We start from the raw sequence: 25,169 nt of genomic DNA on the forward strand, positions 1-25,169 counted from the left end.
TTATTGGAGGAGAAGAATCTATCCTTTGGCATTTCATTCGTACATAAAAATCTGCTCACCTTTGGTTTTTCTAGTGGTGGCAATAGCCTGCAACACACTTAGTTATAACTCAAAAATGTGTCATGATTTATAGATAATGAGGAAGGATTAGCTGAATTTGTGCAAGCTCATATTTACAACTCTCTTCCTGGTAGCCCTGCCAAAACAAGGAGTTCAGGAGGCAGGGAGAGCCCCAGGCTGCTGTACAGGGGAGATGTCTCCAATTTTTCCTTTCCCTCTCCAAACCCACCTGATTGTGACTGAAGCATATTTCGATTTTGGGTAAAGAGCCCTTGCAAACAGGAGCCCTGACACAGGAGCTGTATTTGACCACTCAGAGAGCTGTAATTGGGCCTTGAAATCTGAAATCTCTTGAGTGGTTTATATTCCAGCCAGCAATCTGGAAATGTTGATGATCTTGATGCTGTCATTTCAAGAAGATGCAAAATTCATGTACTCAGCTTACGGTTCAAGTGCACACATTTAGCTGACGGCAAACCCAGCACAATCCTTCCAGGCATGTGGGGGGACATCAAGGGGAGGACAGAAGGTCATCTGCACTTTTATTCTGCTGTCTTGAAGGAAGAAACCAATTAAACAACATAAAAAGAAAATGAAGTCCATTTCTGAATCTATCAATCAGCTACAGAGCGTAAAACAAAGCAAACCCAACAAACCATTTGGTTATAATTTCTGAGCAGTGGCCAGAAGAAATGTCTGCAGCAGAAAAAATATTAACACTTGTTAAAGTATTAATCAATGAGAACTGCTCTAGACAGAGCAACAGAGACAGAACAATATTAAATACTTTAAAAGAGGCAAGACCAAGGTCACTTTAATGACCATCATGCAAGAGGCACCTGAGAGTTCCTGGCTGCTCAGGAGCTCTGACAGATGAATTCACACAGCATACATCTTCATATGTCCCTTCTCCCTCCCTGAGCAGTAACTTCATTTCCAATTATTCTCTCTTATTCATAAAGCAGAGTCAGAAAAATAGAAATGTTCTGCTCTGAATGCTCAGGGTATATTCACAGCATGCAGGTGAGTCAGACTATGTTTAACAAACTCCTGTTCCTCCCAGGAATAAAGCCATCCACTGGAATGGGGTCAGCTTTAAACTGGGGACACACAGAATCTGCTAGATATTTATGAGAAAATTCAGTCCTTCTGAAGACATTGCTGCCCACTAACAAAATGAAAGAAGTGACCAAAATGTTCATTAACAACCAACAACCTCACACTGGTTTCTGATGGTAACTGAAGCTAAATCAGGCCAACACCAGCACCTCATTTACCAACTCAGCCCCACCTCTGCTCCTGCTGGATGCTCTGAGCCGTGATTCAGATTTACACAGCAGCTCCCTACACTGGACAGATCCAGGCTGCTCCTGCTCAACACACTCCTATCCAACATCTTGTTGCATTCACACTTCAGAAAATTTTGAAGTTTTTATGTGGCAGGTTCTTAGAACTATAAATTACTGTCATGAATTTCATGACTTGGTGTAGAATCTTTAACAAAAGAAATTTCCACATTTGTGTCTTGCGTTATAACAAATTATTTTTTGCAACAAGATCATATTTTGGAAATTAATTTTTGAAAGGAGTTATGAAAGAGAGCAAAAAAAAGGAAAACAAATCAAAATCTTCATTTAACTTGCCAGAAGTATAATTTACTCTCTCTGAAGTAATTTACTCTCTCTGAAGACTAAATCATGTGCGATAAAATGCAAGATGACAAATAACTGTTTCTCACATCTTTTACCATATGAAAAGGTGGAGATGTACCAACATTTTTTGTTCTGAGTAGTCTTGGGTTTGTTCTAATTAGAACAGAAGCTAGGTCCTCACTTTAACTGTTATGCAGCATCTCCCCTTCCTTAAGGATTGCAAACATAAACTGAGAACAAATTGCAAAACTTTGTAGAAAATAAATAAAAAAACTTCCTAAAAGGAGGAAAGAGAAGAAAAAAAAAAAAAAAAAAAGAAGAAAAAAAAAAAAAAAAAAAAAAAAAACCCAACAAACCAAGATTAAAATTGCTGCCAAGTAATAACCAAGGCATCAATCCTTCTTGTTCTCCTGCTCCTAAGACAAAGACAAGCAAGAGTAAGTTCAGTCTCAGTGTTAGATGCTGTCACGCTGATTTATGGCACACACCACTTGCAGGTCCTCCAACATGACATATTGTCCACCAGAGATTCAGCACAAACCACACTCCTTCCCTTAAAAAAAAAAAGTATTGCCTAAAACAATTGAACTTCAGTTCCTTAGGTGAAATGCTAATACTTTCTTCACTGGGCCACCCAGCTTTCTGTGGCTGACTTCCAATTTAATTCCATCTCCTCCGCAAGAAATCAACAGGACAGAGCACTTTAGGTATAATTCCTGCCTTTTCCTATACTTTACAAAATGCTATCACATTAAACAATAAATATCCCTTTCAACAACAAACATAGGAGGGGGTTCTACTTGAATCAGAAATAATTATATTCCATTCCTAGTTCCAGAGACACAAACACATAAATTTCATTTAAACAAAGAGTTCATGCTTCAGTATATATCTCATTAAAAACTTGATAGGGGCTGTAGTAGGCACAAAAAAACATAGTTTAATTAATTAGCACAAGGCTTCTAACTTTTATGGATTTGAAAGTAATGCCAGGAAGGAGACTGACACTGTAACATATTTAACTTCACAAAGTGCAAATGTTCTCTCACAATTACAGAAAGCAGCATTATACCATACATCAAGTTACTTTTTTATTAAAGAGAAGTTTAAAGAAGCTATCTAGGAAAAAAAAAAAAAAAAGCCAAGGAAAAAATACTTTTGAGGGAGTTGTTAAACAGCTCCATTCCTGAAGCTAAAGCTTTTTATGAGTGGCAATTGTGAAAATATGTTTATATGACTCTTTACTCAACAGGAAACCTGCAGGAGGAATGAAAATCAAGTGTGGATAGCTATTGAAGCTGAATATAAAATTAATACATGCTGAGAATTAGAGTAGACACTACAGGGTTGTTCTCCTGGAGGAGAACATGGAAACTGGTTTGATTTCCCAAGGAAGTGAAGCAACACCCACCCACATGGAAACTCACTTCAAGCAGGTGAGATACTGCTCAAGCTGCTCAGATTTGGCTCCTACTTCTGCTCATTTAACAAACTAAATTGCAGTTTAGTACCAAAACTTCCAGTCACAGCAAGAAAAGTGTAAAGGGAAACAGGAGGTTCTTGCTATTTCTTGACACTGAAAATTTTGCCACATTAGTGCAGCAGGCAAAAAAACTTGTCATTTTTAGGATACTGTAAAACTGCACTAGAATCAGAGGACAGATGTGGTGCAATTCCTTCCTTTAAGGCAGAATGGGAGGAAATCAGATCTTCTGAAGACAAAACTGAGATTAAGAAGAGGATATTTTTTCCCCAGAAGTTAAGTTGCACTTAAAGCAAATGAGTGCTGATAGAGCCAGATAAAAATGTAAGACAGATGATTTCCTGCATGGCACAGGAAGGGATCTGACACAACTGATGGACTGATACTGGCTCAGGAATTAACCTGAAATCCAGAGAGGAAGGGGTTCTCAGTGCCTCAAAAAATTCAGTGACTTTTCTGAAAATTAGAACTCTCTGTTACAAAATAAGTGATTTCAGCAGGAGCCATTTATAGTTAATACATTAATAATGATATTCTTGCTGGTAGGAGAAGGTTACACATGCTACTCACCAGCCAGGGACTAGATGGGAGCAAATTCAGTGACAGAAGTGAAAGATGCTGGGAGCAAACTTAACTTTTAATACAAGAGTCTAAAAGTTTTGAAAATGCTGAAAATAACTTTCCTCTGAAGTGCAACTGGACCTAAAGTAGCCACTTTCTATGAAAAGATTTCAAAAATTCATACATCTTCACACCTGAGAGATCTGGTCTGTAAGCTCACCACTACCCTCCTTTTCCCTTTTCTTAAACCTCTCTACACAATTTCAGGAGCAGTATTTGCAACTCTAATGTGCAAAGTGTCTGTATTTCTCATATTCTACAGTGAACACCAGAAAATGTCATTAAGAATAAAATATTCATTTTAATGAAAACAGTAAGTTTACATTCTAAATACACTACATTTTTCTCCTGCTATGCCTGCCATTACAAATACTCCCAATCCTTTAAAAACGTTTGCTTAAATATATACAGCATAAACAGAGAGGATAAAGTAGTTGCTATGATATTTGTCCTTTAGCAGTATTAGCTAAGGGAGAGAGGGGGAGGAAGGAGAAGGAGGGAAAACCTTGACAAGAATATGCATAAGAGCAATCAATAAAAAAATAATCCTCGGAATTCATGAGTCTTGAAAATTAAACGCATTTTCACACAGTAATCCTAAAAACCTATAAAAGAACATTCAAGCAATAAACCCCCCTTAACTCATATTTAACCTTTCATCATGTAGAAGTACATATTAAACAGCAACTGCATGCTGTGCAAGTGCATTCAGAGAAGAGCAAGGATAGAAAAATGTAAATGCTACACCTCTTTTAACATGCATGGCACTGCCAGGAACATCTGCCAGCTGACCCCTGATCCAATGGGCTGCTCAGAAGCAATCACATCCTCAGATTAGAGCTGCACAGCCCCTACATGCAAAGCCCATTTTCTTTAAGAGATGGAGCAAAATGTAGCTAGCCAGCTCTTCAACCATTTTCAAACAGAGGTAAAAGGCAAAAGTAATTCTGCATATTACATGGAGCTGTGTTAAAATACTGTCATCTCTTCCCCCAAATATTGTAATTTATCCTTTAATTTCACAGGCCAGCAACAGACAGAGTTTAAGGCTGCAGGGACTATATAAAATCAAGTGATTTTATCAGAATACCATGAGCATTCAGCCTGTGCAAATCTTTGGCACCTCTATTAGAAAATAGCCTGGAATAAAATCTTGAAGGGCTCAACCTCATCCATCGCCTACAATGAGAGGAATAAATACAAAAAAAAAGCTGAATTAATTCTTCTAACTCTTGAGTTTACTTCTCACAGCTCTTGCAAAAAGAGTGGGCTGCTTGAGAGGCTCTACAAGCAGATGAACACGTCCAAAAGAATGGTTTCAAGATACACCAGAAGAGTCAAACTCTCTGTGGAATAAGGAGCACAAACTCCGTGGAATATCATGCAGTAATGGGACCACTATTTCCATTAATGCCATTATTTCTGTATAAAATGTACAATAATAATATAATACATTAATTATATTATATTATATTATATTATATTATATTATATTATATTATATTATATTATATTATATTATATTATATCTCATATATCATATACAGTAATACCTTATTTCTGTATAAAATCAAATTTCTGCTAAAATATTCTATCTTTAATACACAAGCAAGCTGCACTACAATGACTGGACAAACTCTTGGGGGACAGTCTTTTACAATGCAATTTATGTGACTGAAATAACTACTTATATTCACAAAATAAATTTTTTTCATCATGCAAATTGTCCCTCTGTCCAAAGCAGTGGCTTTACTAAGTATCTGCATTGACAGAGCTCCAGACTTGGTGGGAAATGGTAAGAAAGAATTGCTAAAATAGTGTTTCAAGTAACACTATAGTTAGATTTATGTCAATTACCTGAAAAGCATTTAAAAAGATATACAGGGGTCTGCCAAAAAGCATAGACAGTACCCTGCACAAAAAGAAGGTGAAAAGATTATCTGCCTTTAAGAAATAGACACAAACTGACTGAGGGATTTAATTATAAGACAGTGGAAAAATGGAAAGTTATCCAAAGTAATTGATTAAGCAATAGCAAGAACCAACTTTAGAAGCCATAGTCAAAACCAAAATAATTAAAGATACTGGAGAAAATCAAATGGAAATCATAACTAAAATCTACTAGCACCTGGAGGGATTCATTCTTTGTTCTAAGTTATCTAAAATCTCATCAAATGCACAAAACACAACACAGTAGCCACTGAAAGTAACACTCAGCACAATGGTGCTATACTGCTTTACTGCTATATAGCTTTCCCCTATCTGATACCAAACAAAAGCCAACATTTAGTGCAGGTATTTAATCCAGATTATGCAAAATAATTAAGATGTCACATTTTTATATATAATGAATCTGTAGAGCTTTGCTCTAGGATTTAAAAGCTGCCCAGAGCAGAGGGAGCAGCAGCAGACAATCTGCCTGACAGTGGATTAATGGTATGTGTCCAGTTTAGCTCAGCAGCAGTGCCATCAGCTCATTTACTTCACCATCTGGGCAGGCAACTTGTGCATCCTGCAACGTGCCCAGGGACCTCAGTGTGTTAAATCTGGGCTGGAAGTCCAAGCCCAGTGGATGCAGAGCAAAACTCCTTCTGAAGCTCACAAAGTATTGAGAAGCATTCAGGAAGGCAATGAACAGAATCACAGGCAAAACGTGCATTTGTGTGCATGTCTAAGTGTACATATATACACACTTTTCTTATTAGCACAACCATTTCGTCTTACCCTAAAAGCTCTGAAATTTACAGAATTGCACTCAATCCTTGAAATCTGAATCAGAAGACAAACCATTTGTGTGCCAAATCAGTTAGAAATAGCTTCTGTTTTATCCTAAAAAAACTCACAAGGAAAGAAACAAAAACTCCAAAAAGCAACCAACCAAAAAAACACCTTGAAAAACAAGAAGCCACAAACCTAAAGAAACACAATTCTATGTTATTTCTACTGCAGCCCGCAACAGAAAGCCTCTAATGAATTCAGTGGGTTTTAGATCATGACATGTGCTCCTGGTAAGTGGCAAAAAGCACCAACCACGTTTATATTAATACCAGCCGTGGCACTTTGCAAGCACTGTGCACCAATAAACTGTACAGAGACATAACTTCCAAGTTTGAACACTTTCTTTCCTTTAATATCCTCTGAAAGGCTTTTGAAACTGGCAACTCTAATGTGTGTGGGAATAAGCAACACATGATGGCAATAAGTTTGCTATTAATGGAAGGAGTCTGCTGTGTCTATGGGTAACAAACCCCAGTATCTTTTCATTACAAAGCAGCTTATTGTTACCTTATCACTTACTGTGGGATTTCACTTTGCCTCTCTGGTGATCTGTCTGATCTATTAAGAAAAGCACTGAGCTATGGACAACATACACTTTATAGCAGTTTTATATTTCTGTAGTCCCTGCTGCTTCTGTTAGCCTACTTCCAATGAATTTCAAATAGAAATAAGGAAAAAGTAGAAGGAAAAAAAAATCCAAGGAGTATTTACCAAGTTCTTAACAGGTAAATAAAATTAACTGTGAGGAAAATGAGGCAAGTTCATAATCAGGAGCTGGAAGTGGTGTTGCATTCCAGGACATGACTGCTGCAGCAACAGTTGTGCAGAAAAACAACTGAATCCACCAGCTCCAGCACCTACCAAATAAATCTTCATATGATACCACTGAAGTACTTCTTCATGTCACATATTTTATACATATACATATTCATATTCCTTATAACATATATATGAAGTTCATTCAGCATGACTGTTTCTGTCCTATTAATTAATTTTCATGGCTGAATTTGAAATATAGGGCAGACAAAACTAAACAGTACTTCATCAGTGTTAATTAGAGCTAGAGAATTAATCAGCAAATGTAGGAAATCACGATGCACTTTGCAGAAATGCATATAGCATTAAGTAGCATTTAAATAGATGGTGATCTTCCTTTAAGAGTAGTAATTTAAAGATTATTTTCCTCTGATAGGATACTTCAATATTGAATATACAGAGATTAATGTTCAAGGGAACCTGTGCTGTGTTGAAGGGAAATGTTGCTAAAAATAGCAATTTTTATTTAACAAATGTTTCTACAGCAACCAGTCTCAGAAAGAATTAAAAAGTTTTTAAAATATCCATGACATCCGAGTTCTCTGATGTCTACATGCTGTCCAGGTGGGATTATTACTCCAGGGCTTCCTGTGCTCTGGGAGATAACAATTTCTTCATATAAGAAATAGGGTGTTTCAGGTCAAATTCTGCTGATATGTGAGCATTCCTCCCTCAGGCCTCAACAGGGTCAAGGATTGCCTACAGACCGTGACCCAAGGTGTGGTGCCAGAGATAACTCCTAGCTTTACCTTCTTCAGCAGCACAGTAACTTTGGATCCCGACTCCAAACACAGCCCAGAGGTTTCTGTCGGCTCTGGGAACGTGGCTCACCTGATTCCTGAGGTCCAGCTTGGGGCAGGGACGACCTCCATTGTAGGGCTTCTCCTTGAGCCACTTGGATCGGACTCTCACCCCCGGGCCACAGGAAGAGCTGCAAGGAGACCAACTGGACCAATCGCTTAATTTGCAATCAAACGGGCACGGGACCGTGCAAGGCTCTTCAATGTAACCTAAACCAAAGATTTAAGACAGGTTTTAATCACCGCAGTCGACGAACTCCCATCCTCTGATATGACCTGTGCAACCAACACAAAACAAGAACTTCTTAAGGAAAAGGCATTTGGCAGACTGATAACACCATCCTACGTGAGGTTATGGCATTATTTGTGAAGAACAGCAGTGATTAAAATTAATTTCTACTTGGTTTAGTCCAAAGATAAAAAGGAATGATGCAAAGGACACACACTGGCAAAAGTACCTGTTGTGAAGCTGATGGTCAGCAACATGAGGTAATTACCTTCCTTATTAGACTATGGCCAGGACAAATTCTGGAAGGATAAATCCTTCTGCATTACACTGGCTATCTCCAGAGCTGGCACAGGCAGGAGAAAGATACAGGCTCTCTCCCCAGCAGAGAGAACCACAGGATGGGGGAGGCAACAGAGCTCTTCTCTTGGCAGCTCCCATCAGATGTGTGAGGGACCTGCCTGCCAGCTGGAGCAGTGTGGGATTTATTCTTGGGAGAAGCAGATGAAATCTGCTTCCCACACCTCACAAGTTCTCTTTACACCTCTTTCCAAATGCTTTTTCTGGGTTTCAAAAATGGCATTTTAAAGCTTTACTTTTACTTTAAGCTAGTTTGACATGAAAGGCCTCACAAGATCACATCTCTTAAAATCACAACACCAGACATCTGCAGGACCAGCACCTCATGAATTAAAACCCAACAGGTTCCTCCAGAAAGGCACAACCCCACAGCTGTTATAAGAGCTGGCATATGGGAAGAGAGACTTTGCAGAGCCCAGCAGTGGCTGTGGAGATCTTGGTGTGCAGAACTGCAGTAGAGGGTGGCCAAACCCTGGGGGTCTCCAGGGAATTAGTGGCACCAGACTTGGGTTGGCAGTGTAGAATAATTCCTGCACCTTCCTACTTACCATGCTGCATTCATTCTCCCCAGATTCCTATTATCTGCTTGTCATGTCTGTATGTATTATTTTAATTTAAACAAAAAAGAGATTTCATGTTAGATCATGAAAGCCAGTGGCTGCTCAGATCAGCCTTTATTAGAGGCAGCTTCATCCCTCTGACAGCTCTGGCAATGATGGTTATGGAAATAACTGAACTTCATCCCTACCACTGTTCTGATGTTTCTCATTTTTATGCCCTTTATTTCTGTTTGGTTTTCATCATGCAAACACTCTCTCTTGATTCCTCACCTACAGAATACCAAATTAACTCATTTCGTGACTCTTTTAGGAAGGGTTTCCCCCGTCTACCCAGGTGACAGTCACTGCAGCACAGAGAGGAAAAAACACCCAAGCAACAAAACTCAACCCAGAAGCAGCTGCTGTCCAAAATCCCCAGACAACAGCCCCAGGCAACCATGAAACCCCAAGGCTGAGGCACGGAGATTATTCTGGTTCAGAGCTGGATTTACTGGCTGAACTATGCCCAAGCCTGCTGCTCACTCTGAACCAGAACTGTGTTACAGCCTGGGCATCAACCCACAGCAGCAATTCACTGCCTTCCTCCTGCTCTTCACGCTGAAATCAGCATCAATAAAGGTTTCAGGTTTATTTAGGCATCCATCTGCTGGAAAAGATCTTCCTTCTAGAGGTACAAGAAATACTGATGTTGCTTTTGTAAACAGTGCCTTAAAGAACAGCAGCAGCAACAGCTCCTTCAGCTCAGTGCTGCTCTAATTCTCCTCTCCTGATTCCCTGTGATGCTGCTGCTGCTGTTTCTTTACGGCGGCCACCCCGCAGCCTGACAGCTGCAATCATTCCCCACCTAACTCCTGCTGTAACTCTTCCCCAGAGCTGCAGCCCCGAGCCCAGAGCATGCTCTGGTTTGCTTTGCTGCCTCTGATCTCTCTCTGTTGTGCTGCCTCTTCATTTGAAGCTCCAAAGCTGCTGGAATTTGGTATCTTCATTATTTCTGACTGAACCCATTCCAGTGATATTGGAATGTCTGAGGTATTTCAACTTTGTATGCTCACCTCAGTGAGATGACATCCATGCACACACATATACAAATATTTCTAAAACAGACTCACTTTTTTCCCCCAAATAAAACTCTTAAATATCCCACTGATAATCTGTTCCATCTGCTCAGGTTGCCACTCAAAGCAATTCATAATACATTATGATAAGCAAAAGAAATTTTCTCATGATAGATTTATGAGAAGCATTTCTTAGGCAGTTCTCCAAAGAGTTCTGTTCCACCATCACATGAAATATCATCTTTCCTTGGGCTGTGTGACAGCCTGGGTAATTAACTCTCAACAGAAACAAAGAAAGTGCCTTGTTTCAAAGTAGGATTAGTCAGAGGGGTTATCAACTTATCAGAGAAGGTAAAATGGGCTAAGTCTTTAGGCAGCTCAAGATCTAGGTCTATAATAGAAAGAAATATAAGACAAAAGAAGATATAAACTACCAAAAAAATAAGTAAGATAAAGGAAAAGTTACAATAAACAATCTTTCTTATATACAAGAAAGATGATTTTACAATGAACATGGCAGAATGATGGCACAGGTTGCCCAGAGACCCTGTGGATGCCCCATCCCTGAAGTGTTCAATGACAGGCTGGATGGGGTTTGGAGCAACCTGGTGTAGCTCACTGGGTTCACATGGTGACCTTTAAAAGGTCCTTTCCTGTGAAGACTGAAGAACCTGCTGTATTCCATCCCCAGGAAGTGCTGTGATCCCTCAACCACAGAATTTCCAAAGACATCCCATTGTTAAGAGGCTGCTCATTCCTCTTTGAGTTTCCTCACCCATATTTCTTAATTACATCAAATATAATCAAATACTGGCCAGCTAGAGAGCCCTACACTTCCATATTGCCCAGAGGAAGCTGATTCTCCATACTGAGCAATGCTACAAAATCAAGATGGGAACATAACTTTCCTTCAAGCTCTCCTCACAGACTGCCATTACTCTTCTATCAACCACTTAGGTTAATCCTACACTAAGGTATTTATTCATAGAGCAAAGATTTCATTCAACCAAAATTTTCCTCCAAAATAGTTCCTGTGATGTGCCCGCTCTGCTCAGACAGAGAATGCCTTTATGGCTATCTTTTTATGATGAGTAGTAAATAACATTGTACTCAGCTTATCCATTGCCTGTGAGATCAGGTTATTTTTTTTCAGTAGGAGCCAAGCAATAAGTTGCTGTTGTCAGGGGACTAAAAATACTCACAGTAATCCTAGTTTTGGCATGCCTAGAAAACTTGTAGCTTTGGCATGATGCACAATACTAAACAAACAAAAACCCCAAGGCCAATGTGCTATTAAAATCCATTAATAAAGAATTCTACATTCAAGCCACTAGCCAGAGAAATATCCTTACCATAACAAAATATGAATAAAGTAAATAACATTTCTGGGCTACTGTTGCTCAGCTTGGGAGACCAACTCAAGGCTGAGTTTACACAGCTGGTTTTGTCAGTGTCATCCTTACATCTCCCACTCATCCATCACATCCCTCATTTTTTCCCCCTCTGTAAAACCTGGTATCAAACAATTGTTATTGTTTGGTCCAAAACCTTCCACAGAAAAAGATGTTCTCTACTTCCCAGTTGTGTTCAGCCTGCTTCCCGTGTATTCTTAGATTATTTACTGAAGCTTCCTTTAACCTCCTTTTAAAAATTACTATTAATTATTTTAAGCTTCCTTTAACCCCCTTTTTAAAATTATTATTACTATTACTATTCCTCAAAATCTCAAACACTGTTAAAATAAAGCTCATTTAATTCAGAGAGAGCAGATGAGAGCCTCTGTTCTACCTGGGCCAACAGCAGGCTCCTGAACACCACAGAGCTGGAGCTGCACACACAGATGTCACACCAGGTTATTTAAGTGGGCACTTTGAAACATGCTACTGGGAATTGGCAGGAAAAATTGATCTGGATGACCAAATAAGCCTTTTCTACATTTAAGTGCTATTGTTTTTCTACTGAGACATTGTCAATGTACTGGGATGAACAAATACATTTACCTAGGCTGCACAGCCCATTTTACTATGATTTATTCATTAACAAGTGTGCTTGTTGCTCAACAAGCCACAAATGGAGCCTCTAAAGCATCCCTAATAAACAAAGCACCCACAGATGACACAGGATGTCCTGGGAAGGTTCAGACACACAGTGTAGCAGCCCTGGCTCACCTCAATTCTCCTGTGCAGCCCAGAGACAAAGCACCAGCAGGTGGATAAAGTGAGGACCACGGTCTGGTGGCTGTCATGGAACCACAGAAGGTTTGGGTTGGAAGGGACCTCAAAGCTCATCTTATTCCACCCCCCTGCCATGGGCAGGAACCTTCCACTGTCCCAGGCTGCTCCAAGCCCTGTCCAACCTGGTCTTGGGCACTTCCAGGGATGGGGCAGCCACAGCTACTCTGGGCCCCCTGTGCCAGGGTCAGAGAGGCAAAAATACGTGGGGCAAAAACTTCTATTGTCCCACTTTTGCTGTGCCACCCCACAGAGCCAAGGCAAGAGAAGGCAGCTGGGTGATGGGCTGGGGGAGTTGTGCTGGGAGAAGAAGGACATCAGTGGGTTTACAAGCAAACATCAGGGATGCTTCCACCTGACTGCTGCATTTCCAAAAGACAAATTTTCTGTGGGTGCAAGGTCTGCACTCAGCGTTAAACAACAGTGCCAGCAGCATTCCAGGAGGCTGGTTAAAAGTGGTGTGAAAATAAACATTTCTCCAGCAGCTTTGGAAACAGATGCACCTCTAATTGAATTGGCTTTAAACTCATTTGTGTCCTCTCTTAACATATTTCATGGTTTCAATTAACAAACTTCTAGCAGTTCTACCCTTGTTAGTAAACCTTGAGGTGCTTCATAAAACTCAAGGTCATTACTGTGAGAGGGACAATTCTGTGCATCACCACAGCTGCCACTGGTAATAACACTGCTAATTTCCCTTGGAGTCTGTGGGACAGGAGAGATCACCCTTTAACAAACCAGGGAGCAGCAGAGTGGACAGTGACACAGGAGAAATGTTTCTAATTACACAGACCAAAGGTAGAGGGGAAAAAAATTGATTCATTCTGCAATTAATATTCACATGCACTTGATTACTGACTGTGAAATATCATAAAATAACACCAGTAAATCCAAGCAGTGCTAAAAATTTAATAGCTAAAGACTTTATAAAGGAGACCTGGTGGACCACAATATTTGGTGGGCCAAATTCTGCTCAGCTGAAGCTCTGGGATCTCCTGCAAGACAAATCTCTTGCTTTACCCTCAGGTTAAAACTCAGCATGGAATACAGACTGCAGCTCAGAGAATATACTCCACCAGGTGATCATAGTTCTATGGCTGAGGCTTTTCCCAGTGTGCCAAGAATAAGGCAGCCACTGGCCATGGGCCACATGGCACAAACAAAAGCTCCAGAAGCTTGTGAGCTGCAAGAGGAGCACCTCGTCCCAAATAATCCCCGCTCAAAATCTAAATCCAGCTTCAAGGGAGAAAATTATTAACTGAAGGGAACTAAGCATAGTAAGTCTGGGAGACTTAAGTTGCTAAAAACCTGAGTTGCAGCTGAAAAGGATTTAATCTTGCCACAGAACAAATGTTTAATCTTCTTTTTTTTACAGTACACAAGGATTTGAGAGATTTTACACATTATTAGTTTGCTGAGAAATTTAGGAGATAATCTAATTTACATTCAGTAAATGCACAGCCAAAAAACCCAGCAAAAATAACTTCCACATCAAATATTTTCCAAGGCTCAAATAAGGGACCCTTAGCTAATTCATTCCTACTTGCTCAACAAAAGATGCACACGCTCACGTTATCTCATAGCAGACTGATTAGAGATTCTAAATAGACCAGAGAGGACTTGTAAAAAAGGCTGGTAAGTTTAACTCAACATTATTGTTATTGAAATTCATCCAAAGGTTGGTTTTATTGCTCAATTTCACAGTCTCTATAAATCCCGAGGAGGCAGTTGAGTTGATGCTGACTTTGCATTATGATTTCTAATTTCTTTTGATTCTGCATTACAGTTTTCTTCCTTAAAGAACTTCCAAGCTTGGCATTAGATACAAGCCCTGGTAGTTGATATATTTAATCTTTTAACTCAATAAGGAAATCTTCATTAATTAGCACTTTCCTTGTAACAGATTGCAGAACAAGCTGAGAGCTCTCCCAGAGAAGGAGTCTCGTCTGCTGCCTTCTGAGTGCAAATAAATAGAGCAAATAAATAGAACTTCAGAGTGTACATTCATCTCACAGGGAACATGTGATGCAGGAGGGCAGAAATGCACTGCACAAGTCTGTCCAGGCTCCAAAACCAACTGTGGGAATGATGCTCCCTCTTCCCAGGGCTGCTCTCCCATGGGGAAGGGCTGGCCTGGCTGCTTGGGAGCTCTGACATCTTAACAAAGTCCTTACTCAAATAAAAACCCATCCACTGGGATCAATAGCAGTTAGGGGAGTAGCTCAGCTGTGGTTTTCTGTATACTTTGCTCATCACTCTGCCACTGGGAAAATCATCTGTTTTCTTCAAATAAAACAGAGTAGCTTTTTTTTTTTTTTTTTCTTAGCAGTTTTGGAATCCTCTATAGATCAGGAAAAAGACTCAGCCCACTGTATTTTATTATGGATTGTTTACCATTTTTTTTCAGGCTACTCAATTAATAGTACAAGCATCTTTTTAAAACATACCCAAAACTGTGCTTATTTTCCATTGTTATTATTGTATTTATGCAAGAAAACAAGACTTTTTTTAAAGCTGAACACAAACTGTGCACAGACCATCAAATCCCCTTTTCTCCTACACCTGACTTCTCTCAGAGGCCTGATGGCACAGCAGCTCTGAAAATAGATGTGCACTGCAGAGTGCTCTGAAGATCAATACAGACTTGGGCAATTTGGACCAGGCAGGAAGAATCTTCCAGAGTCAAGGGTCCATCAGTGGGAGAAAGCTGCCACCAAATGTCACTGCAAGTATCTAGCCCCCTCAGTAAATCACGTCTGTCCTGAAGGTCAATGGTTTCAGGCTCTGCTGGAGCACACTAAGAAACTCAATTTCAGACTTTGGGGCCTTCTGTGGAGAGCATCTTTCTGCCAGTTTCTGAAGCCATGACATTGGGCACTGTCAACACAATATGCCACCTCATTTCTGCTGCCAAGCTGTGACCCCAAGACACAGACAAGCCTCATTTGCTTGACAACAAGACAACTTGCCTTGGACAACATTATGGCTTTTATTTGACAGAATGGGACACACTGATGCATCTCCTCCCTGCATCCTGATAATTAGCATGTATTCTGCATTACAATATTGCTTTTATTTCAGACAAAATAAACCAGCAGATGACTCTGCAGAAGACAGGAACACTAATTAGATCAGTGTGCAATTAATATTATCAAGAGGGCTCACAGCAGCATGAAAAAAAAATATATTTAAATGTACATTCCTAGTTCATTAATTTACAGACTCGAGGGTCTTTGTTCACAAGCAGGACACACAGGCACTGGAAAGGCAGGGGAAGGTTGTGAGCCAGCTGTGACCTCCACAGCCCCCTCCCCAGTGCCACAGGAGGTGAATGACACAGTGACCCCTCCCTGCCACAGGAGGTGAGTGACACAGTGACCCCCAAATCAATACATTAAAATCAATACTCTGCCTCAATTCCTTCCCCCATCAACACTAAATGAGAAGCCCAGCTGCACACTTTAATTACAGAGGTGCTGGTTTAGGGATGCCACTAACCATTACCTGCACCAGGAAGATCCATGAGTGTTTTCCCAAAATCCAGGTAGTTGCTGCCAGGTCCCATCTGCTTGAATAAGGAGTTTCACTCCACCTATTAGAGGTCACCTTGCTGCAGAAGTATCTGACCTCCTTGAATAAAGCTGTACTATAAAAAACATCTGACAAAACCTCTGTTTTGCAGGAGGGAACAGTCCTGGTTCTCCACAGCTCAGGCACGGGGAGAGCAGTGACTCATTTATATGATGGAAAACCTTGAGAGGGAAACAGGACGTTTTTGTGACACTAGCAGGCCCCAGCACAGAGTATTGATGTACTGAATTTCTGATGGACTTTTGCTTCAATTTTGCAGTGTGACTTTGAGCTCTCTGGTTGTGCAGTTCAATCTCCTGTGCTGGAGGACTTCAGTGAATTCAGAAGCAGAAGGCAATGCAATTCTGTTAAATAACACTATTTTTAGTGGTCACTCCCCCATGTTACCAAATACAAATGAGAGCCAAGATTTCACAGTGGGAATATCTGTCTGCACTGAGGGATATTCGAAGATTTGCAAACCAGCCTCTGAGTAATTTAATTTACACCATCCTCATTTGCAAACCTTGGAGGACAGCGAGCTATTAAAGTGTATTTCAGGCCCACGAACAGACTAAAGTAGGATAAATTCTCTACTATTCATCAGTATCACAGGGATAATCCTTAGAACAGACTGAGCTGAAGTTTAAGTTTAATTTTAATTAAGTTGCTTCTGAAAATCTTCAGAATGCATCAGACATTTAACCCTTTAATGCCCTTATAGTACAGCACCTACTACGTCCAGCTGCCAAAGGGCTCCCCAGCAGTGGTAAAGATATGGAATTGTCACTCTCCACTCAAAAATTATTTGTCATCTATTTATTTGCATAAAACTCCTGCTCATCAGAGCTGCATAAAAGGCAAAAAGGTTAAAAAACACTGAAAAAAACCCCATATAAGACATGAGAGGAATCCTGTGAACTACTACCATGTCACTTCCCAGTGCAGCCACACATCTCAGAGGGATGATGAAGCTCTCCATGAGCAGTAGAAGTACAGAGGTCTTAGGACTAGAATATGTAATTCATGAGCAGGATTAGGCTAAATATTTCTTCATACTTCCAATATAGCATATTAAATGGAATGACATGTAGGGAGAGAAAAATGTTAATTCTAAGCCTATCTTTGTATGGTACATTTTATTAGAGCCTTGCTTCATAACAGGCTGTATTTGTGACAAATGTGTTATTAAGGCCAAAGAGACGGGCCACATTTCAAGGAAATTCTCTTTCCCCAGCCTGCTGCAGAAATCAGGGCAGAAGATCAGCCAGTGCATTAACCTGCTATCACAGCCCTCCTGAAGCTCCCACGGACTATTCCTACACTGAGTTACAATTTCTGCACTAAAAACATTCCCGAGTCCCATGCAAGAGCTTTAATCAAGCTGTAAAAAACCCACAAAACAGAAGATCCCCTGAGCCTAACAACAGAAACAAAAGGGATGGACATGAGCAAGGGTGGGCAGAGGTGGTCCAGCAAGAGGCAGCTGATGGTGAATGCCAAACATGAGAAAGTCTGTTTGAGGTCAGTTAGGAGCCATTCCTTCATAAAGTCTAGCACTGCCACTTCTTCAAAGGGGTCATTTTATGGAATGCAGCAAAAAGCATAAAAGAAATTTGGGCAAGAAGATAAACAATAAAGATGTGTATTTAGAGCCAAGAGTAACAACAGACATCACTCTGACTAAATGCAGCACTTACAGAGGATGCTGCTCCAAAAGCCAAGTCTCTAAATATTTTTTCTTAAGATGCATGCTTCCTTTTTCTTAGAAGATAAAGACCTAGAAGAATGTGCATTTCTGTGTACTAATGCCTCAGGGGACGTCTTACCTTACTTTAAATATGCTTCTTTGATAGCCAGTTTGACCCATTCAGAAATAACTTTTTTGATGGCTGTTTATCTTTGATTCTGTTGCCAGGAAAACACAGAGAACTCAATGTCTGAACAGTTGTCCTGTGATCCAACTTCATTTGATAAGTCTTTTAACATCCATAAAGGAATAAGCGTGGCCAAATTTTCTTATGGTGAACAGATTTTGAAAAAAAAAAAAATAAACAACCAAAAAAAAAAAAAAAAAGAGGAAAATATAACAAATAAATAATCATTCTTTGAGTACTGTTATGGTAGCAATATGTAAAAATGCTGTAGTCAAACAAGAAATGGAGGCCAGGTCCTTCCCAGGCTCTGTGTCTGTGTTACAGCTCTCCTGGCAGCCACAGCTGTAATTAAAAGTGTCACCATACCCCCAAGGAGACATGTAGGAATGTCAGAAGAGAGTCCAAGCAGAACCCAGCCCGGATTTCAGACTACATTTAGAAGCTATTTAGCTGTGAGAGAGTAGAAAACAGTCAAAGGTGGCAGTGGCTTCAGAGAGTCCTGAAGTGGGGTCTTGAGGGCAGGACAGTCCTGTGATCCAAACTTAATTCCCATGTCAGGGGATGGGATAGACAGAAAATAAGGTGAATTTTTATCTGAAACTTCTTCCTTGAGCAGTGTTTGAAAAGCTTTACAGTAGCAATACAGCCATTAATAAAATCCAGTCATGTAATAAAAAGGCCACAGAGAAAGACTGTGACAGTTTTGGCTGGGATAGAGTTAATTTTCTTCACAGTTTCTGGTATGGGGCTGTGTTTTGGATTTGTGCTGCAGTGTTGATAAAACAGGGATGTCTGTATTATCTCTGGGAAGTGATTACAGAGAGCCTAGCTGGGTTCTGAAATCAACAGGTTGTACTAGAAACTGAAATTTCAATATAAAATGTCACTCAGACTAAGAATGAAATTAAACTTTGGAATATTTTCAAAAACACAGGGAAACGTCTGTTCAGAAAAGTTTCTATTTCTGAAGGTTTTCAAAATCAGGGATTTCTACAATTTCACTCTTCAAAATAAAATTTACTAAATGTACAAAAATTTATACCACAGTAATTACTGAATTTTATACACTTCCAAAAATACACAAGCATCTATTCAATCTTGCATTTTCAACCCTTTTTTTTTTATTTTTCCCCCAAAACCTTGTAGGAGCAGCAAGTTTGCTTTCAGATCAGGACACACCTGATTCATATTCCTTTAACCACTAGGTTCTGTAGCTTTTTGAGCTACACAAATACAAATTTGCAGAATGCTTATTAAAATCTAGGGGTTACAAACTACCTGAAAAGAGCTAATTTTCTCCTAAAATGGGGGGAGTCAATCCCAGCCTTTTCATTTTAGGATGAGTTTGTCCACCAGCAACTGGAGCTCACAGAAGGAGACACTGCACTATTGAATAAGGAGGTGTTTGAGCATCCCTGCTGTGCCCTTCATAAATTCAGAGATAATTAAAGCTTTTTAAGGTGAGTGCAGGTCACAGCTAAGCACCGTGTGATTTAAAACCAGGATCTATTTGTCTGTGGTGTCTTTTTCTTCCAGGTTCCTGTTGTTGTGAGCACAGCAGAATTTGAATAGGATAAGCACTCTTCATAAACTCCTGCCTTCCATAAATTGCCCGTCGGATCAAAAGCAGAACCTCCATGCAAGTGCACAGAAATCTCCAGCTTTGATTTGGAACAGATGAGGCACCCTATGTTCCTCTAAGATTAAAAAAACCCTGTTGGCATTGCACACAAGAAAGGGAGGCAAAGGGACAACGGGAAATCGTTCAAAACAAAGGAGATGGAAATTCAAAAATAGTATGAGCAGCTCAGATGGCAGATTGAGAAGCGGATGAACTGCAATTAAAAGGACAATTCCATGGCCAAAGAGGATGCTCCAGACCCAGTTAGAAAATGAAGACCTTCTGAACTAGGAGTGAGCTAAGCACAATATATGAAGTCTTCTGACAGGAAGGAAAATTGAGGCAAACTACCAATTATAATTTTGTAATGTAGTTGGAGGTAGTTACCTCCATCCATGATTTCAGAGATGCATTTCCAAATTAATGAAAGAAAAAAAGGGTGAACCAAACCAGAGAGAAAATCACTAGCTCCACTGGAAAGTGCAAATCACTCATTTCTCAAGCTTATTGAATGGGTGATCGAGGAAGAAGGTGACACCACCAAAATAAAGCAGTTTATCAAAAAAGCCAGCCATTAAAAAAAAAAAAAAGTGTACTTTCTTCCTGGAGAAAAGATTTGGCATAGAAAGGAGTAAGATTCAGAAAAGCCTGCGATTTGTATTTTTAAGCTTGTCATACCTAATGACCATGAGCTAATACACAATTAAATAGCAGTAAGGATGGGTAAATCAGCCAGTGGTGATCAGCATGCCCACTGCAGCTGACCCAAACTGTTGACACCAGGCTTGCTCAGCTCTGGTGGGTCAGGGCAGAGGTCTCTTCCTCCAGGCACACTTATAGGGTTAATATATTTGCAGATAATAGGCTTAGGACAGTTGGAGTCTAAACTTGTAGGTAACACAGATGTACAATTTGAATTGGGTTTTTATTTAGGTTCCCCCCTCGCCCTCCAAGCTGCAAATGCAGAATCACTCCAAAAAGTCAGCATCAGAGCAGGGCCTTAGAAACAGAACCCTTCTGAGCAATTTATTTCTACACCAGACTCAAGTGAACTATACATTCACTTGACAATTTTGATACTCTCACATAATAGGTCACACTGACCAAGGGAAATAAACCTTACTTGAGACCAAGTTCACAAGGTTTCAGTCAGGGAAAATGAAAATCACTGCAGAAAGAAGGCACAAGCCTAGAGTTTGCTCTGCAGAAAAGCTACAAACACATATTCTGTTCTATGCCATTTTTGTTGTCTTACACCATGTACTCGGGACTTTACCAAATCTTGGACAATTTTACTCCTACTCTTGAGGCCAAATTTACATCCCCTACCTCTCCCTACATTTTGCAGTTCTTCAAAAGGACCCCTCAAAGAACTGAGGTCTAAGTCTTAAAACTTCTCATTTCTGTTCTGGTTCAAGAGAAAGGAAGGAAAAGAGCAGGAAACAAAGAGAAGTCAGAAGACCTGAAAGGAGTAAAAGAGGAACCTGCTAATCCCCACCTCATAATACAAGAACAATGCCCAGATATCACAGTGATTGGCATTCAATACATAGGACAATGGATTAATTAGCCATAATCATGGCCAGCCAGCAAATGTTAAAAGGTCACCTAATACCAATGGTGAGCAAGACAAACTGAGCTGCTTAAAAAAACCACTGTCATGAATAATTTCTCAGGGCTTAGCAATTCTTCATGCTTCTGTAAATTGCTCTTCTCCATTATGGTTGAAAAGTATTCTGCTTATTATTAATTGGATAATGATTTGTTTCTATCACTAATTCAATAAGGTGTTCAGAAGTGCATTTTGAAAGTTCCCAGCTCCAGAGACCATAAATATTAGACTTGTCTTCATGTAACCTTGGAAAGCAGGTCCCAGGTGATGGAAGTGGAGCCTGTGGAGCTTCTGCCCATTTTTAGTCAGTCTATGCCCAAAGTCACTGACCAGCCCTCTACCTCTGACGTGGGCCCTGTGCCAGGGCAGTGCCACAATCAATTTTGCTCACATAAAAAGCTGAAGACAAGAAAGTGAACAATATTCCCCTGGAGCTACCACTCCCTACTACCTCCCTAAGAGAAGCCAGACCATTAAAAATGCCACATAAATATCACTGACAGAAAACAGGCTTCAAGGTTATTTAGAAAAGCCCCACGCATAGACAACCTCCACTTTTTTAACAGTGACAAACCCCCTGAGTTTCTCCAAAGAGCAAGACATGCCACAGGCAAATCCACCTTCCAAAACCCAGCAGCTCCCTTTTTGCAGGAGAAAAGGTAATGTGGGGGAAAGGTATACTACTCCTCCTTCATGGGCCACAGAGGCATAATCAATTGGTACAAAAGCACACTGTTGAAACAAAAACCATGGAAAGCTGCCTTATGAACCTGTGCAGCCAGCTGGAACAGCCATCAACAGCTGCACTCCAGGACTGAATCACTTCATTAAGGTGGAGGTTTTTTCCCTTTTATTACACACAGCTCAGGCTGCTGATCATGAAGACCCTCCAGAAAGCTGATTTCTCTGCTCCCTTATACCCTCAGGAGCACTCGTGGTGCCCACTGAATGACTTAATCTCCTCCTGGGACATCATTTCTCCCCCTCCCATCATACAGTCTTCCAAACTGCTACATCCTGCTCCACGCTGACCCAGGACTTTTGGCTGGAAGTTAGAGAGCAGCAGTGGTTTGGGAGCAGCCCAGCTCGAGATTTTGCTCATAAAATAAAGGCTTATGTCTGTAATAAGTGATAGGACAAGGGAGAATGGCTTCAAACACACAGAGGTCAGAGTTAGATTTGATACCAGAAAGAAATTCTTAACTGTGAGGGTGGTGAAGCTCTAGCACAGTTTTCCCAGAGAAGCTGTGGCTGCCCCATCCCTGGAAGTGTGCAAAGCCAGGTTGCATGGGGCTTGGAGCAGCCTGGGATAGTGGAAGGGACCTGAGGTGAGATGATATTTAAGGTCACTTCCAACTTAAACCATTCAATGAACTGCATATCATGGAAATAGAGAAAGAACAGCCAAATGGAATGACACATCCTGCTCTCCCTGATTTTAATTCTGCTCTCTTTCTGATATAGGCTACTTGATTATACAAGAAATGTGAGTGGACAGCACCCCAGGAAGCAGGGACATGAAAATACACTCTGTGAATTTGAGCTCAACACAGGTACATAATCGCAAGGAGACCACTGGCTGCTGAAGCCATGTGTGCCTGGCATGAGGGACAGCAGGTGACATCACAGGCATTTTGTAATTAAATACAATTATCTCTAGAAAATTGCAAATTCCTTCATTGAAAACAACCATGCAAACCTCCAAACTTAGTGAAAGGGAATAAAAAATTCTAAACAAGTAAAAGCAGAAGTAGGAGATCTCTTCAAACAAATACTGATTGAAATAAATACACCTCCTCCAAAGCTTATACTTTTATGGGATTTTCAAGGAATTAAAAGAAATGTCTTTGGTATTCTGGCACTGTAGCCAACTTTAGCTTTCTTGTGCTTAATGAAGCACAACGTCCATTGCAGAAATGCCAGCAGACCCCTACTCTGAGGAAACCCCCAGTATTAACGCGCAATAAGAAGATACTCAAAGAACTGTGTGCAACACCCAGGGCAAACTTGTGAGAGCTATTCCAGCAAGCACACACCTCGGATAAGCTCCACAGTGAGCCGTGGAGTGCCATTCACCCGTGCTGAGGGCTGCTCTACACCTCCTTACCCGAACTGCTACAGCGAGACGGTTCCACCAGCCTGCCGGCGCTGTCGTAGCAGGCGATGGCGCGCAGCCGCACGCCCTGGCCACACTCCCTGGCCCCTGCCTGGGCCGGCATTCCCAGCTGCAGCTCGGATGGAGCTCCCTTGATGATGCAGTCAGACCAGTTTCCATGGGGCTGGGAGGTGAAGGACTCGCAGGGGCACGGCTCTGTCTCAACTTGGGGATAAACTTCCGTGTTCTGACATTTGTCTCGCTTTCTGCTTCGCCCTGTTCCAACCACAGAAATCGGTGTGTTAGCTCAACATCTGCTACTCTTGATAACAACACGTCATATTATTTATACTTGCATGAATTCAACACTTTAGAACCAAGACAATCTGAATGTTAATATTCAGGGATGTTTCTGAAGCATCTATTAGCTGCTGCCAGCGCTCTGGCATGCAAGGACAACGTACTTATCTCCAGGGGCAACCAGAGAACTTGGAAATACTGTTCTGATGGGTAGATCAAGGAGTAAAATACAAAGTCTTACTCTAGAAATGCTCTGCCCAGAAACTGCTTTGTAATTTAATATAATATCATTTTCCCCTAATTATCTGATGGAAAAAAATTTGATTGTTTTGTTTCTATTTGTTCGCAATCAATGGTTGCCAGGACAACTTCCGGAAGACCCTAAATTAGCTACAACTTCTTTGAGATTTCTTTACAAATTAGCTAAAGATGAGCTGTGCACACAAACCATGCTTTGAAGAAAACAGAAAAAAGATAATCCTCAGTAAATTATTAGCGCTGGAAAGCATTTCAATGGTTGTGTTTGCTTTTATGTTTTCCTTTGCTCTGTTCCTTCAACAGGTTTTAAAAGAAGGCTTTCAGTAGTTTTAGGAAGCAACAGAAGCACCCAAATAAACCCGCAGTACAACTCTCTGCAATTGCACTCTCCATGCCCTCCTCCTGCAGGACTTCAAGGCATGAGAAGGGGTCTCCAGTACAAGAAGAAATAATGCAAAAAAGAGAGTTCAAGCTCCATGCATCCCTACAACTGTTCAAGGGAACAAATGTCTGTACACAGCCTCTAAAGATAAAAATCAATGCTTTTCTTGGCACAGGTCAGCCAGTGTGCCATGGAACAATCTTGATGCTGGCTGAGCTCAGGAATGTCTTTGCATTTGCCATCTGCACAGAAGGGAGAATTCATCTTCAGCAACAACCTGTATCTGTGTGCCATCCTCAAAATATTCCTTGGGAATCTTGGATGCACTAAAAACACTTTTACAGAAGGTTTTTAAAGCTTTGATCCCAGAAGAAATGTTTTCTCTTCACTGCAAACAAGATACTAAAACCAAAAGATAAGTTGTATAACTCAACAACTCCCTTTTCAGTGTGGAACCAAGAGCCATTTCACCACAGACAAGCTGGGTCTCATCAATGCCTGTTTCCATACAAGTATGCACCAAAGGAAAGACCCCTGACTGTAGACCCTTAATATCACCATCCTTCAAGCCCCAACTCTTTCAAATAGTTATGCCAGAGTTCTGGGGAATGACGAATTTGCCAGCATAAAATGATGCCAAAAAAAAAAAAATCAATCAGCATCTTTATAGTTTCGTAGATAAACTTATGATTACATTTTATGAGGAAATGTAGGTACAACTCCCCATACTTCAAGGAACGTCTTGTAAGAGACTTTAACTAGGTGTCTCTAATGGCATTTCCAGCCTTTTCTGTTTGAGAAGCCACAAACTC

General features: G+C 40.6%; 1 protein-coding gene across 1 annotated transcript in view; it reads right to left on the bottom strand.

The window, feature by feature from the left end:
* Positions 1-25,169, bottom strand: part of THSD7B (thrombospondin type 1 domain containing 7B) — a 296,014-nt gene that overhangs the window by 67,921 nt on the left and 202,924 nt on the right. Inside the window, exons 15-16 of the mRNA XM_077784906.1 lie at positions 23,430-23,693; positions 8,242-8,420 (exon numbers count right to left, since the gene is read on the bottom strand). Of these exons, the coding sequence (XP_077641032.1) occupies positions 8,242-8,420; positions 23,430-23,693 (443 nt within the window). The remainder of the gene's footprint in view (positions 1-8,241; positions 8,421-23,429; positions 23,694-25,169) is intronic.

Source organism: Lonchura striata, chromosome 8, assembly GCF_046129695.1.
Source record: "Lonchura striata isolate bLonStr1 chromosome 8, bLonStr1.mat, whole genome shotgun sequence".
NCBI classification, from domain to species: domain Eukaryota; kingdom Metazoa; phylum Chordata; class Aves; order Passeriformes; family Estrildidae; genus Lonchura; species Lonchura striata.